Source organism: Entelurus aequoreus, linkage group LG09 (genome assembly GCF_033978785.1).
Source record: "Entelurus aequoreus isolate RoL-2023_Sb linkage group LG09, RoL_Eaeq_v1.1, whole genome shotgun sequence".
NCBI lineage: Eukaryota > Metazoa > Chordata > Actinopteri > Syngnathiformes > Syngnathidae > Entelurus > Entelurus aequoreus.
The window spans coordinates 58,666,393-58,682,834 of NC_084739.1; the positions used below are offsets into that span (position 1 = coordinate 58,666,393).

A 16,442-nucleotide genomic window follows, 5' to 3' on the forward strand; every position below is an offset into this window, starting at 1 on the left:
GGGGTCATCAAACAAGTCTGCAGCATGTGTGATGTCATATTCTTTTGTAATCTACCAGTTATTATTCCAATGATATCAAAAATGCGATACAAATAAATCATTTAAAATGTGTCATTTTATATTCAAGGTAAAGCGATTCACATACAAACCAACAAGTCGCAGCAAGACATATTTCCCCAAAACGAGTCAGAGCTTTTCTTCCCGTCACTCACACATATCAGAGAGCTGCTGGAAAAATTTTTTAGTGACTTAAAAATGTAATAAGAAAAAAATACTGCATTTTCCTTTTAATAAATGTCATCTAATTTTCAGAGTAAAGCAATTTACATGCAAACCAGCAGGTAGCAGCAAACCATATTTCCCAAATAAGAGCTTTTCTTCCTGTCACTCACACACAGTAATGACCTGCTGGGAAAATGTACTCATAGCTTGTTGGCTAATCGGCAAACAACATAGGAATTAAGATGGTGATCTTACAATAATTGATCAATGATGAGGGTAATAAAAAAAAGTGTGCAGCATGTATGTCACATTTTGATGTAATCTACCAGTTATTTCAGAATTCAGTGGCCTAGTGGTTAGAGTGTCCGCCCTGAGATCGGTAGGTTGTGAGTTCAAACCCCGGCCGAGTCATACCAAAGACTATAAAAATGGGACTCATTAACTCCCTGCTTGGCACTCAGCATCACGGGTTGCAATTGGGGGTTAAATCACCAAAAATGATTCCCGGGCGCGGCACCGCTGCTGCCCACTGCTCCCCTCACCTCCCAGGGGGTGAACAAGGGGATGGGTCAAATGCAGAGGATACATTTCACGACACCTAGTGTGTGTGTGACAATCATTGGTACTTTAACTTTAACACAATACATCATCAGTAGGTTCAAACTAACCTGTCTCACGACGGTCTAAACCCAGCTCACGTTCCCCATAAATGGGTGAACAATCCAATACATGGGGAATTGTGCTTCACAATGATAGGAAGAGCAGACATCGAAAGATCAAAAAGCGACGTCGCTATTTACGTAAATGCAATAATAGAAAAATATATATATTTTAAAAAATGGTCCTTTTATATTCAGGGTAAAACGATTCACATCCAAACCAGCAAGTAGCAGCAATGAATACTTCCCCCAAAGCGAGACAGAGCTTTTCTATCGGTCACTCACACAAACCTGGAACCTGCTGTAAAATTGCCTCAGAGCTTGTTAGTTAAATTAGCAAACAACATAGGAGCTCGGATGGGGGATTTTTTTGATAATGGATCAATGAAGGGGTCATCAAACAAGTGTGCACGATGTATGATGTCACATTTTGTTGTAATCTACCAATTATTCCACTGATATCGTAAATCTGTTAAGAAAAAAAAATCCTTATAAAAAAAATGGTCATTTTATATTCAGGGTAAAGCCGTTCACATCCAAACCAGCAAGTAGCAGCAAGAACTATTGCCCCAAGCGAGTCAGAGCTTTTCTTCCTGTCACTCACACACACACACACACACACACACACACACACACACACACACACACACACACACACACACACACACACACACACACACACACACACACACACACCACTGACCTGAAGTGATCTTTGATTTCGTGTGAAAAATGTTTCTTAAAAAAATGTGGTCTTTTATCTGCTGGCTCTTATATTTGGGTCAATATGTACTATGTCCCACTTTTTGTTTTTTATTACAATTTCATTATTGTACGGTCAATTTTTTTGCCTCACAAACTACTGCGTTGGCCCGCGTATCCACATGGGGGTACCGCAGTATTAAGTCCCTGTTACAAGTGAGGACAAACGTGGCGCACTGGAGTGCGAACTGGTCAAGATGTCTGGCGGTGAGTGGTCAGGTGATGTTTGAGGTGCGTGCTCTGCAGGAAGCCTCGCCCGCAGACGCCACACGTGTGCGGCCTCTCGCCCGTGTGGCTCCTCAGGTGCTTCCTCAGGTGCCCGCTGTGCGTGAAGCGCTTGGCGCAGTGCGAGCAGCAGTACGGCTTCTCGCCCGTGTGGATCCTCATGTGTATCTTCAGGTCGCCCTTGCGGCTGCACTCCTTGCCGCACATGTGGCAGCGGTGCGGCTTCTCGCCCGTGTGGCTGGTCGTGTGCTCGGCCAGCGCGCTCACGCTGCTGCACCGCTTGCCGCACGTGGGGCAGGTCTTGGAGCCGCGGTGCGACTGAAGGTGCTCGCTGAGGCGCACGGGGGACTCCAGGGAGTCTCCGCACACGGCGCAGCGCACGTCCTTCCAGTGGATGCGGAGCGCGTGGTTGACCAGGTGGTGGTTGTAGGAGAAGGACTTGTCGCACAGGTGACAGCGGTAGTCCTGCGTGACCAAAGTCAGATGTGACAACTCGGTGAAGGTTTGCCCTGCTGATCCCTCTAGGGTTTGTATCTCAAGTCCATCCCGGGGCGGGGATAATTGAAGAGTGCTGACAGGAAGCATCAAGGGTGCAGTGTCCACCTGAATCTCCATCTGCAGAGACCCTTTGTTGTCTTCTCGCTCATCTTGCTCCCAGCCAGAAGACTGAGGCGCGCACAAGAATTGGGAATCCTCCCGGACTTGGTCGTCGGCCTCCCACAGTGCCGGTTGTTCCTGTTTAACGTGGAGCAGCTCTAATTCCGTGCGACCGAAGTTCACCCTCGACTCCCGCTGACAGGGATGCTGTTCGAGGGAATGTTCCTCCTCATGGGCTGCTGACTGCAAAAAGTCTGGAAAATTACACATTTATTTACAGCTGTATGGTGGAAGTGAACAGTTTGAAACACTTTGAAAATATTGACTCCAATAGCAAGTGTGCAGTCTAGACTTGTGTGATACATACAGTACAGGCCAAAAGTTTGGACACACCTTCTCATTCAATGGGTTTTCTTTATTTTCATGACTATTGTAGATTGTCACTGAAGGCATTAAAACTATGAAAGAACACATGTGCAGTTATGTACTTAACAAAAAAAGGTGAAATAACTGAAAACATGTTTTATATTCTAGTTTCTTCAAAATAGCCACCCTTTGCTCTGATTACTTTTTCGTACACTCTTGGCATTCTCTCGATGAGCTTCAAGAGGTAGTCACCTGAAATGGTTTTCACTTCACAGGTGTGCTTGAAGCTCATCGAGAGAATGCCAAGAGTGTGCAAAACAGCAATCAGAGCAAAGGATGGCTATTTTGAAGAAACTAGAATATAAAACATGTTTTCAGTTATTTCACCTTTTTTTTTTTGTTAAGTGCACAACTCTACATGTGTTCATTCATAGTTTTGATGCCTTCAGCGACAATCTACAATGTAAATCAGGGGTCCCCAAACTTTTTGACTCGGGGGCCGCATTGGGTTAAAAAAATTTGGCCGGGGGCAAGTTGGTAGAGTGGCTGTGCCAGCAATCGGAGTGTTGCTGGTTACTGGAGTTCAATCCCCACCTTCTACCATCCTAGTCACGTCCGTTGTGTCCTTGGGCAAGACACTTCACCCTTGCTCCTGATAGCTGCTGGTTAGCGCCTTGCATGGCAGCTCCCGCCATCAGTGTGTGAATGTGTGTGTGAATGGGTGAATGTGGAAATACTGTCAAAGCGCTTTGAGTACCTTGAAGGTAGAAAAGCGCTATACAAGTATAACCCATTTATCATTTATTTATAAATTGTTTAATGCATCCAGCGGGGCATCACAACAAAATTAGGCATAATAATGTGTTTATTCCACAACTGTATATATCGGTATCGGTTGATATCGGTATCAGTAATTAAGAGTTGGACAATATCGGAATATCGGATATCGGCAAAAAAGCCATTATCGGACATCTCTAGTTACAACAGAAAGAAACCACATATTTACAGTAAATTAGCAAGGAGAGTAATAATAGTGGATACAACTGGGAATGATGCAGGTAAATTAGGAGCCTAGTTCGTTTTAAAATGGTTCTATAATTTATATGCCAAATAATATATCGTTATCGCAAGAGGCCGCAATTAATATCGCGATATATATTTTAGGCCATATTGCCCATTCCATTGACTGCCACTGTGCACCTGTACTAACCTGTGAGTACTATCAATTATTATTACCATTAAATCTTAGGAACTCATTTAAAACTGACACGTTTCAGGGGGAAATTGTTCATATGCAATACTTTGTATCACTTACTAGTTGTTGGTACATCACTAATATGCAATAAACTTACCTGTTTTGTGGTGTGAAACTAAATCCAGCAGAACACCTCGGAGGCGTTTTATCTCCATTTGCGAGCTGGAAGCTTCTTCTTCGTATTTGACAACTATTCGCTCAAAAAACTCAAATATCTCCTCTGCAGCGGCTGCCAGACGTTCGTTTATGAATGCCTGAATTAACGGCGGTGGTGACATGTCGAGATAACTTTTATTGTATTAGTGATATGGACGTGAGTGGTCCCAAAACGGACTGTTTTGGTTAGCCGATGTGCTAGCTAGCTGTAGCGGCTAACGGCTAGGGAAGTACGTTTTTTTTATAAGACACCATAACTTTATTTTACACGTCACGATACAAACAACATAACAAATAATACAAACGTTAGAGGAATTAATTAACTTCTCAAAAAAGCCAGTTAATCGACAAAAATTGAACTAAACATTTGTGGTTGCTTTTTAATGTTGTGTTATATTGATTTGAAATCCCCTTTTGAAAACTGAAATTAATATTTCTGGTAACAAAATGGTTGCTTTTTAATGTTGTGTTATATTGATTTAAAATCCCCTTTTGAAAACTGAAATTAATATTTGTGGTAACAAAATTGTGTTTCATGCCTATTATTAAAAATGAATGTGTGTATTATTGAATAATGTTATCAGCCGTATAAGTTTCAACAACACAGTGCAGGATCAGTTGCTACCATCTAGTGCAGTGTTTTTCAACCTTTTTTGAGCCAAGGCACATTTTTTTTCCATTGGAAAAAATGCGGAGGCACACCACCAGCAGAAATCATTAAAAAACGAAACTCAGTTGACAGTAAAAGGTCGTTGTCGCAATTGGTGGATATGACTTTAAACCATAACCAACCATGCGTCAATATACAGTAGCTCTTGTCTCAAAGTAGGTGTACTGTCACGACCTGTCACATCACGCCGTGACTTATTTTGAGTTTTTTTGTGGTTTTCCTGTGTGTAGTGTTTTAGTTCTTGTCTTGCGCTCCTATTTTGGTGGCTTTTTCTCTTTATTTGGTCTTTTCCTGTAGCAGTTTCATGTCTTCCTTGACCGCTATTCCCCACACCTGCTTTGTTTTAGCAATCAAGAATATTTCAGTTGTTTTTATCCTTCTTTGTGGGGACATTGTTGATTGTCATGTCATGTTCGGATGTACATTGTGGACGCCGTCTTTGCTCCACAGTAAGTCTTTGCTGTCGTCCAGCATTCTGTTTTTGTTTACTTTGTAGCCAGTTCAGTTTTAGTTTTGTTCTGCATAGCCTTCCCTAAGCTTCAATACCTTTTCTTAGGGGCACTCACCTTTTGTTTATTTTTGGTTTAAGCATTAAACACCTTTTTACCTTCACACTGCCTCCCGCGGTTTCCGACATCTACAAAGCAATTAGCTACCTGCTGCCACCTACTGATATGGAAGAGTATAACATGGTAAGTCTGCCGATCTCTAGACAGTACAGACACTCAATGACGGCACATATGGTATTTTTCTATTTTTGTCATAAAGAAATACAATCATGTCTGCTTACGGAGTGTATCCCTGCAGACTGTATTGATCTATATTGATTTATAATGTATATATTGTGTTTTTTATGTTGATTTAATAAATACAAAAATTATATGTATATATATATATATTTATTTATTTTTAATTTCTTGTGCGGCCCGGTACCAATCGGTCCACGGCCCGGTGGTTGGGGACCACTGATCTAGAGGGCAGAAAGTGGAAATGCATGCACAGTATAATTATAGTAGTGTGACTATTATCGTTTCACTTGCATGCTTTCTTGCAAAAAATCCACACATCCCACTTTAACATGATATTAAGATATGTTTATGTCTGACATATGGATAAAAAGAGTACAAAAATATTATTAAAGGCCTACTGAAATGAATTTTTTTTATTTAAACGGGGATAGCAGATCTATTCTATGTGTCATACTTGATCATTTCGCGATATTGCCATATTTTTGCTGAAAGGATTTAGTATAGAACAACGACGATAAAGATTGCAACTTTTGGTATCTGATAAAAAAAAGGCTTGCCCCTACCGGAAGTAGCGTGACGTAGTCAGTTGAACATATACGCAAAGTTCCCTATTGTTTACAATGATGGCCGCATGAAGTGAGAGAGATTCGGACCGAGAAAGCGACAATTTCCCCATTAATTTGAGCGAGGATGAAATATTTTTAAATGAGGAAAGTGCAAGTGAAGGACTAGTGGGGAGTGGAAGATGCTGTGAGAGCCGGGGGTGACCTGATATTCAGCTGGGAATGACTACAACAGTAAATAAACACAAGACATATATATACTCTATTAGCCACAACACAACCAGGCTTATATTTAATATGCCACAAATTAATCCTGCATAATAACACCTGCGTGTTTGTTATGCTAGCTCCTAGCTCCTCTGCTAGCTCCTAGCTCCATAGAACACGCCAATACAATTCAAACACCTGATCAACACACACAATCACTCAGCCCAAAAGACCGTTCACCTAACCCAAGGTTCATAAAGCTTATATATTTTTAAAAAGTTACGTACGTGACGCGCACGTAGGTACGGTATGTGTTATGCTAGCTCCTCTGCTAGCTCCTAGCTCCATAGAACACGCCAATACAATTCAAACACATGATCAACACACACAATCACTCAGCCCAAAAGACCGTTCACCTAATCCAAGGTTCATAAAGCTTATATATTTTTAAAAAGTTACGTACGTGACGCGCACGTAGGTACGGTACGTGTTATGCTAGCTCCTCTGCTAGCTCCTAGCTCCATAGAACACGCCAATACAATTCAAACACATGATCAACACACACAATCACTCAGCCCAAAAGACCGTTCACCTAACCCAAGGTTCATAAAGCTTATATATTTTAAAAAAGTTACGTACATACGCAAAAAAAAAGCCAAAGCTGCATACTCACAGTAGCACGTCTGCGTCTTTGTCATCCAAATCAAAGTAATCCTGGTAAGAGTCTGTGTTGTCCCAGTTCTCTACAGGCGTCTGTGTATCCAAATCAAAAGTCCTCCTGGTTAGAGTCTCTGTTATCCGAGTTCTTCCATCTTGACTGCATCTTTCGGGAATGTAAACAAAGAAGCGCCGGCTGTGTACTGTTGTGGCTGACTACGTTCGAAAAATACGTCCATTTCGCACCGACAACTTTCTTCTTTGCTTGCTTGGCTTCCTTCTCCATAATGCAATGAACATGATTGAAACAGATTCACGAACACAGATGTCCAGAATACTGTGGAATTATGAAATGAAAACAGAGCTTTTTCGTATCGACTTCAATGTGGAAGGCATACCCGTGTTCGCCGGGCCACGTCACGCGCATACGTCATCCTCAGAGGCGTTTCGAACCGGAAGTTTAGCGGCAAATTTAAAATGTCACTTTATAAGTTAACCCGGCCGTATTGGCATGTGTTATAATGTTAAGATTTCATCATTGATATATAAACTATCAGACTGCGTGGTCGGTAGTAGTGGCTTTCAGTAGGCCTTTAAGTGAGATGTTCTTTGCTCAAGTAAAAGTAAAAGCACAAAGTACATTTACATACAGTGTTCTATTATGATGCAATGAGTTTATTTGTGCAAACAAATTATCACACCTTGGAGAATTTATCACAAGGGACAGGGTAATCTTATTTTAAAAATATATTTATCTGTATTTACTTTATAGAAATCTTGATTCCCTTGAGGACACACGCTTCGAGGATCGACAAAATTTAACAAAGCATTTCTGGTTGCTTTTTAATCAGAAGTACTTTTGTTGTGTTATATTGATGTAAAAAATTCCTGTTTGAAATCCCCTTCTGAAAACTGAAATTAATATTTGTGGTAACAAAATTGTGCCTACTATTATACATTAATGTGTGTAATATTGAATTATATTATCAGCCGTATAAGTTTCAACAACACAGTGCAGGGTCAGTTGCTATCATCTAGAGCAGACCTGGACAAATTAAGGTCCGGGGGCCACATGCGGCCCATTAAGCTTTTCAATCTGGCCCGCCGGACATTCCCAAATATTTTTTTTAGATCTTTAAGATGGAAATTGTAGCTGCCATTATGATATGCAGTGATGTTTTCAAATTACCATAAGTCTTGAACTATACAACATATTTCAATGGTTGGAATCTGCGCTTTTGCATGATATTTTAGTGACTAGTGTTGTCCTGATACCAATATTATTTGGATACTTTTCGATACTTTTTTAAATAAAGGGGACCAGAAAAAAATTGCATTATTGGCTTTATTTTAACCAAAAATCTTAGGTGTGGCGGACCGGTACTTTTCAGAGGCGGTATGGTACCGAATATGATTCATTAGTATCGCGGTACTATACTAATACCCGTATACCGTACAACCCTACTAGTTACTATGGTAATCTACGTCACAGCAGGTCAGACGAGGCACCAATCAGTGTGGGTGGGGAGCATTTCCACAGAGTGTTTCCAGAGCGGCCAGCCTGAAAGGTGGGTGTCAGGGACAGACGTGGAAGGAGATTTTTACAAGAAAGTTCTAAAGCTTAGTGATATATCACATAAATCAGATTGTAGATGTTTTTTGTTTTTTTACCCTTCACGTTCATATTTCGCTGTTTGTTGCATTTTTGTTGCGTTTGGCTTGATTGTAAAATATGTCGATTGAGAGGGGGTGTGACGTTCATATGTTCTCAATATTTAGGGTTTTATCGTTCATAGAAACACTTCAAAATTCCATTCCGTTTTTAAAGGCGGTCTGTCATAACATTTTTAGCATTCAATCAGACTTTATTGTGAGGTTTTGTATTAGTTTTCCTAAAAATAGATATACCGGCCCCCAGACACATTTTTTTCCTCTAAATTTGGCCCCCGAGTCAAAATAATTGCCCAGGCCTGATTTAGAGGACAGAAAGTGGAAAGGCATGTAATTGTAGTAGTGTGACTATTATAGTTTCACTTGCTAAACATCAACACATCCTACTTTGACATGATATTAAGATATGTTTATGTATGACATATGGATAAAAAGAGTATTGAAATATTGTTAAGTGAGATGTTCTTTTCAAAAGTAAAAGTAAAAGCACAAAGCACATTTACACGGTGTTCTATTATGATGCAATGAGTTTATTTGTGCAAACAAATTAACACATCTTAGATAATTTATCACATTATCACAAATATATATCTGTATTTACTTTATAGAAATCTTGATTCCCTTGAGGACACACGCTTCGAGGATCAATACATCTCAATCTAATCTAATTTAATCAAATTTTTTTTTTTTTTGTTCTGTCCAGCTTCTCAGGCAAATCATACAGTTGATGTATATGCCCATATCGGCTGTTCAGATTTACTTTACAAAAGAGAAGTGTAGGATACTTCTCTTGTTGCCTTATTTGTATTTGACTTTATTAAATGTATTTATATTATCATTTGGTGCAGCCGGACCGGAGCAGGAGGGGATGGAAGACAGAGGGGGAAATTGTGGGGACAAGAGGGGGATTAGACAGAGAGACAAAAACAACAACAGCAAACACAACAACAACAACAATAGAGAAACATCAGCAAATACGACATGTACAAATATGATGGTAAAAGTAATAGCAAATAAGCAGTTAGCGAAAATAAAAAATAATATAGAAATGACAATGAGCATTATTACACTACAAATGGAGCAATACAAATACCAAAAGAAATTGCGCTATTGATAATGAACAATACCAATACTTTACCTTTATTATCAACAATACAGTTGTTCAAATGCAACAATACATATACGTAATGATAACTTGAGATATGAAAGAATGCAGAAAAATGGAGAAAGAGAAGCAACCTACATTAACCTTGTAGATTGTTATGGTAACAATAGGTTAAGCTTTGTCAGTGTGCCATGTGTTATACCCAGTTTACCCTAGGGCAACAACATTAATATATGTTTGATGAAACGTGATTATATGCATGACTGTATGTATGCATATGTACTTGTTATGTACAGAATGTGTATATGTGTTTGTATATATGTATAATCAAATTGTTTTTAAATTTACAATGACAGAAACGCGAGTGAATTTTACTCACCTCTGAATTTCTATATTCGACAAAAAAAACCACATTTACAGTATTTGTGAATTATTTTTTTGTTTTTCCAACAAAAATAACTATTTAGGACGGTATTATTGCAAACAACGAAGTTCTCTCTTACGTTTTCTCGCAATCAGAGCGAAGTTTATTCATGATTTATCGTCAAAACCCTCTAATGATGCAAAAATCCCTGATGTAGTGTCAAAAAAATCACCGATCAAAGAACTCACTTCCGGGTGGCGTACACCTGTGCGCATGTGCGAGTCCTGTTATTTCCTGGCGTCTAACGTTGCCTTGGAGTGGTGTCGGCGCGCCTCCTCACTCAGCTCTCCGCCGAGCAGCCCAGCGCAAGACCAGCCCAGCAGCGGACATGTCGGACAGTGGTGGGTGTCAGGAGCCCCCCAACGGCCGCGAGGGGAGCATGGCGACGCGGCCGGACAGACCGTCGGTGGGCAACCGAGTGACGGTGGTGCTGGGCGCGCAGTGGGGCGACGAGGGGAAGGGCAAAGTGGTGGACCTGCTGGCTCAAGACGCCGACATGGTGTGCAGATGTCAGGTTGGTGGAGCTTGTGCTGCGTTCACTTGCATGCTCCTTGCTGGTTTATGCTAAATCAGCTAGCTGAGGAACGTTAACTGCTCCCGCCTCATTTTTCTCCAAGTTAACTACCATTGTTAGGCAATACGGTGTCAATCTGTTTTTTTGTTTTTTTTTGCTAATGTCACCTTGAATTCTTGCTCGCTGTTATAGGTCACTATTCATACTTTCTGTGCCGGAACGTTCCTGAAGGGAACATTTTGGCTAACCAGGTGGTATCGTTTATGTCAGGCTGACTTCTACCTTCACTATAACGCTTACTTTGTGTATAATGTCGCATTTTAACTTCACCAATAGTCATAAATAATTGGCTGAGCAAATTATGCTAATCAAATATCTCCTACAACAGGGATGTCCAAAGTGCAGCCTTAGAGCCAAATGCGTCCCGGCCCGTACTAGTGTTGTCCCTATACCAGGGGTCGGCAACCCGCGGCTCCGGAGCCGCATGCGGCTCTTTGACCACTCTGATGCGGCTCAGCTGCATACTTGCCGACCCCCCGATTTCCCCAGGAGACTTATGGATCTCAGTGACTCCCCTAGATAACTCCCAGGGCAATTATAATCCTATTTTCACTCGAATTACTAAATTAAGGGCATGCCCTAAATGCACTGCAGTAATTGTCCTTTATAGCATTTACAAACAGCGTGCCAGCCCAGCCACATGTTGTATGTAGCTTTTACTTGCACACGTAGGAGACAGCAAAGCATACTTACTCATCAGCCACACAGTTTACACTGATGGTAGCCGTATAAAACAACTTTAACACTTACGTTACAAATATGCGCCACACTGTGAACGCACACCAAAAAAGAATGAAAAACACCTTTCTGGAGAACATCCGCACCGTAACACAACATAAACACAACACAACCAATACCCAGAATCCCATGCAGTCCTAACTCTTCCGGTCTAGATTATACACCCCGCTACCACCAAACCCCCCCACACATCAACCCTCCCCCTCCTGCGTCGGTTGAGCGGAAGAGTTAGGGCTGCATGGGATTCTGGGTATTTGTTGTGTTTATGTTGTGTTACAGTGCAGATGTTCTCCAGAAATGTGTTTGTCATTCTTTTTTGGTGTGGGTTCAAAGTGTGGCGCATATTTGTAACGTAACAGTGTTAAAGTTGTTTTTGTACGGCTACCGTTAGTGTAAGCTGTGTGGCTGTTGAACTAGTACGCCTTGCTGTCACTTACGTGACCAAGCACAAGCTGCATTCTACATGTGGTCAAGCAGGTACACTGTTTGGGCAGACTGTAGAGGGCGCCAAAAGCAGTGCCATCACACCCTGAATTTCAGGAGTCTCCCGGAAATAATAAGGGGGTTGGCAAGTATGACGCTATCAAGCGCCATTCATTCAAAACTCGCGGGCCGCACTAACATCAAATTTCCATATTAAGGTGCGTGTCGGTTAGGGATGGGCTAGGGATGGGCGATACCACACTTTTAGGATTCGATACTATACCGATACTTTTTCTTGCATTTTCATCGACACCAATACCAATAATTTCTTATTGGCAATTTTTTGTCAGTCAAAAATATTATTACTATTGTTATTATTTAAGACAAATCACAAGACAAATACAGACCATTTATACCACATTTATTATGATCAATATATAATAAAAGTAAAATTAAAATAAATAACATAAATATGAAAAATAAATTAAATATTATATATAATAATAACTATATATTATATATAATAATAATTAAATATTAGGGCTTTCCAATTAACAGTAAAATCCGAATTGCAAGAAGCTGCAGTTATTTTTTAAAGTTTGTGATATAATCAATCAATAATTAGCAATTAATGAAATATGAAATAGACTAATGTTTTCGAAATGTAAGAAATCATGTTACAGATTAAAACCAAAATCACATTCAATCATATATTGAAGATTTTCTTGGAAAAAAATAAAACTAATGCAAAGATGAAGAATCTCCAAATTGTATCTCTTTCTTATCTTGTTTTAAATACTCGAGCAATTTTCAACTAACAGTAAATTCCCCTGTGTGGAAATTATTTGAATTTAGGATAATCATTTAAACAAAAATATTCAGTAAACATTACTAAAAAAAACAAAAACAATGCCTGTTTTAAGTCAACAATTGGACAACACTGGATATGCCTGGCTGCATCGCTGTCGACTGGCTGTGTGTGTGTTGCACGTTGACGACGCTCATTCGCTGTCTCCTGTCACGTGACTGGGCCAGCTCTATACTCTGCCAGGTACAGGGGTGTCCCAGCACATAGTAAGTTAAGTAAGTAATCAAAAACATCTGAAAGTGATGCTTGCACCCCCCACACGCCGTTTTTTGGTTTATATCGATACTTTTTTCAGAAAAGTGATGCCAAATGAGTAGCGTGTGAGTATCGATATATCGATACCACAGGATCGATACGCACATCCCTAGTGCCGGTGCGTGTGTCTGAGACCCCTGGTTAACATAGCACAAAGCAATTTAAGCTTTGTATGCAGTGTTTTTCATTTTAAATTAAAAATTTTTTTTGTGGCTCCCATTATTTTCTTTAGTTTGTGAAACTTGCCAAAATGGCTCTTTGAGTGGTAAAGGTTGCCGACCCCTGCCCTATACCAATATTTTGGTAGCGATACCAAAATTATTTTGATACTTTTCTAAATAAAAAGGACCACAAAAATTGCATTATTGGCTTTATTTGAACAAAAAAATCTTATGGTACGTTAAACATATGTTTCTTTTTGCAAGTTTGTCCTTAAATGAAATACGTAACATACAAGACAACTTGTCTTTTAGTCTAAGTAAGCAAAGAAAGGCTCCTAATTTAGTCTGCTGAGGTATGCAGTAACATTGTGTCATTTTCCATTCTATTATTTTGTCAAAATTATTAAGGACAAGTGGTAGAAAATGAATTATTAATCTACTTGTTCATTTACTGTTAATATCTGCTTACTTTCTCTTTTAAAATGTTCTATCTACACTTCTGTTCAAATGTAATAATCACTTATTCTTTTTGTTTGATACTTTACATTAGTTTTGGATGATACCACAAATTTGTGTCACTATTCATACTTTCTGTGCCAGAACGTTCCTGAAGGGTGGTATCGTTTATGTCAGGCTGACTTCTTCCTTCACTATAACTCTTACTTTGTGTATAATGTCACATTTTAACTTCTCCAATAGTCGTAAATAATTGGCTGAACAAATTATGCTAATCAAAGATCTCCTACAACAGGGATGTCCAAAGTGCGGCCCTGGGGCCAAATGCGGCCCGGCCCGTATTAGTGTTGTCCCTATACCAATATTTTGGTAGCGGTACCAAAATTATTTTGATACTTTTCTAAATAAAAGGGACCACAAAAAATTGCATTATTGGCTTTATTTGAACAAACAAATCTTATGGTACATTAAACATATGTTTCTTTTTGCAAGTTTGTCCTTAAATGAAATACGGAACATACAAGACAACTTGTCTTTTAGTCTAACTAAGCAAAGAAAGGCTCCTAATTTAGTCTGCTGAGGTATGCAGTAACATTGTGTCATTTTCCATTCTATTATTTTGTCAAAATTATTAAGGACAAGTGGTAGAAAATGAATTATTAATCTACTTGTTCATTTACTGTTAATATCTGCTTACTTTCTCTTTTAACATGTTCTATCTACACTTCTGTTCAAATGTAATAATCACTTATTCTTTTTGTTTGATACTTTACATTAGTTTTGGATGATACCACAAATTTGTGTCACTATTCATACTTTCTGTGCCAGAACGTTCCTGAAGGGTGGTATCGTTTATGTCAGGCTGACTTCTTCCTTCACTATAACTCTTACTTTGTGTATAATGTCGCATTTTAACTTCTTCAATAGTCATAAATAATTGGCTGAACAAATTATGCTAATCAAATATCTCCTACAACAGGGATGTCCAAAGTGCGGCCCTGGGGCCAAATGCGGCCCGGCCCGTACTAGTGTTGTCCCTATACCAATATTTTGGTAGCGGTACCAAAATTATTTCGATACTTTTCTAAATAAAAGGGACCACAAAAAATTGCATTATTGGCTTTATTTGAACAAAAAAATATTATGGTACATTAAACATATGTTTCTTTTTGCAAGTTTGTCCTTAAATGAAATACGGAACATACAAGACAACTTGTCTTTTAGTGTAAGTAAGCAAAGAAAGGCTCCTAATTTAGTCTGCTGAGGTATGCAGTAACATTGTGTCATTTTCCATTCTATTATTTTGTCAAAATTATTAAGGACAAGTGGTAGAAAATGAATTATTAATCTACTTGTTCATTTACTGTTAATATCTGCTTACTTTCTCTTTTAACATGTTCTATCTACACTTCTGTTAAAATGTAATAATCACTTATTCTTCTGTTGTTTGATACTTTACATTAGTTTTGGATGATACCACAAATTTGTGAATAGGTCACTATTCATACTTTCTGTGCCAGAACATTCCTGAAGGATGGTATCGTTTATGTCAGGCTGACTTCTTCCTTCACTATAACTCTTACTTTGTGTATAATGTCGCATTTGAACTTCACCAATAGTCATTAATAATTGGCTGACAAATTATGCTAATCAAAGATCTCCTACAACAGGGATGTCCAAAGTGCGGCCCTGGGGCCAAATGCTTCCTATGTTTTGCATATTTGTAGATTGTCGCACTGATACTGGAGTTGCTTTTATTCTCATTGTACCTGTGTATAGTGACAATAAAAGGCATTCTATTCTATTCTATTCTTATTGCAAGTTTGTGCTTAAATAAAATAGGGAACATACAAGACAACTGGTCTTTTAGTAGTAAGTAAACAAACAAAGGCTCCTAATTTAAGGACAAGTGGTAGAAATGAATGTTCATTTACTGTTAATATCTGCTTACTTTCTCTTTTAACATGTTCTATTGACACTTCTGTTAAAATGTAATAATCACTTATTCTTCTGTTGTTTGATACTTTACATTAGTTTTGGATGATACCACAAATTTGGGTATCAATCTGATACCAAGTCATTACAAGATCATACATTGGTCATATTCAAAGTCCTCATGTGGCCAGGGACATATTTCCTGAGTTTAAAAACATAATATAAATTTAAAAAAAAACAAAAGATGTTTTGATGCGGACCAGTACTTTTCAGAGGCGGTATAGTACCGAAAATTATTCATTAGTATCACGGTACTATACTAATACCGGTATACCGTACAACCTTAGCCCATACCAAATTTTTTAATGGCTTATGGCCCATTTGTTAACATTTTAATATCAGATAGGTAACGTTTTTGTGAATTTTGCAGGTATACATCTGAGTGTCAAATATTTTGTTACTTGAGGAATCATACCTGTTAGTATGCTAGCTTTGTTTAGCTGATTTTGTAGGTATACACCTGAGTCCTATTTTGTTGCTTGATGCATGCTAGTGTTAGCATGCTAGCATTTTAAACACATTTCTCAGGTACACCTCAGAGTAATATATTTTGGTACTTAACACATGTTATAGTTACCATTTAAGCATGCTAACGCATGCTAGCTTTTTTTTTTAGTGTCATAATTCGGTATTTCACCATTACTAACATTAAGCATGCTATTGTTAGCAAGGTAATACTGTTAG

General features: G+C 38.9%; 2 protein-coding genes across 2 annotated transcripts in view; one reads left to right on the forward strand and one right to left on the reverse strand.

The window, feature by feature from the left end:
* Positions 1–1,527: 1,527 nt before the first annotated feature.
* On the reverse strand, positions 1,528–4,456 carry LOC133657561 (zinc finger protein 184-like). Its single transcript, XM_062059033.1, has 2 exons — positions 4,184–4,456; positions 1,528–2,719 (listed from the first exon to the last, which is right to left on the reverse strand). The coding sequence occupies exons 1-2, from the start codon at positions 4,362–4,364 to the stop codon at positions 1,836–1,838; spliced, it is 1,065 nt and encodes a 354-aa protein (XP_061915017.1). The 5' UTR covers positions 4,365–4,456; the 3' UTR covers positions 1,528–1,835.
* A 6,046-nt stretch (positions 4,457–10,502) lies between these two features.
* LOC133657559 (adenylosuccinate synthetase isozyme 2) overlaps positions 10,503–16,442 on the forward strand; it is a 63,323-nt gene continuing 57,383 nt past the window's right edge. The window contains exon 1 of the mRNA XM_062059031.1: positions 10,503–10,802. Within this exon, the coding sequence (XP_061915015.1) occupies positions 10,617–10,802 (186 nt within the window). The 5' untranslated portion in view covers positions 10,503–10,616. The remainder of the gene's footprint in view (positions 10,803–16,442) is intronic.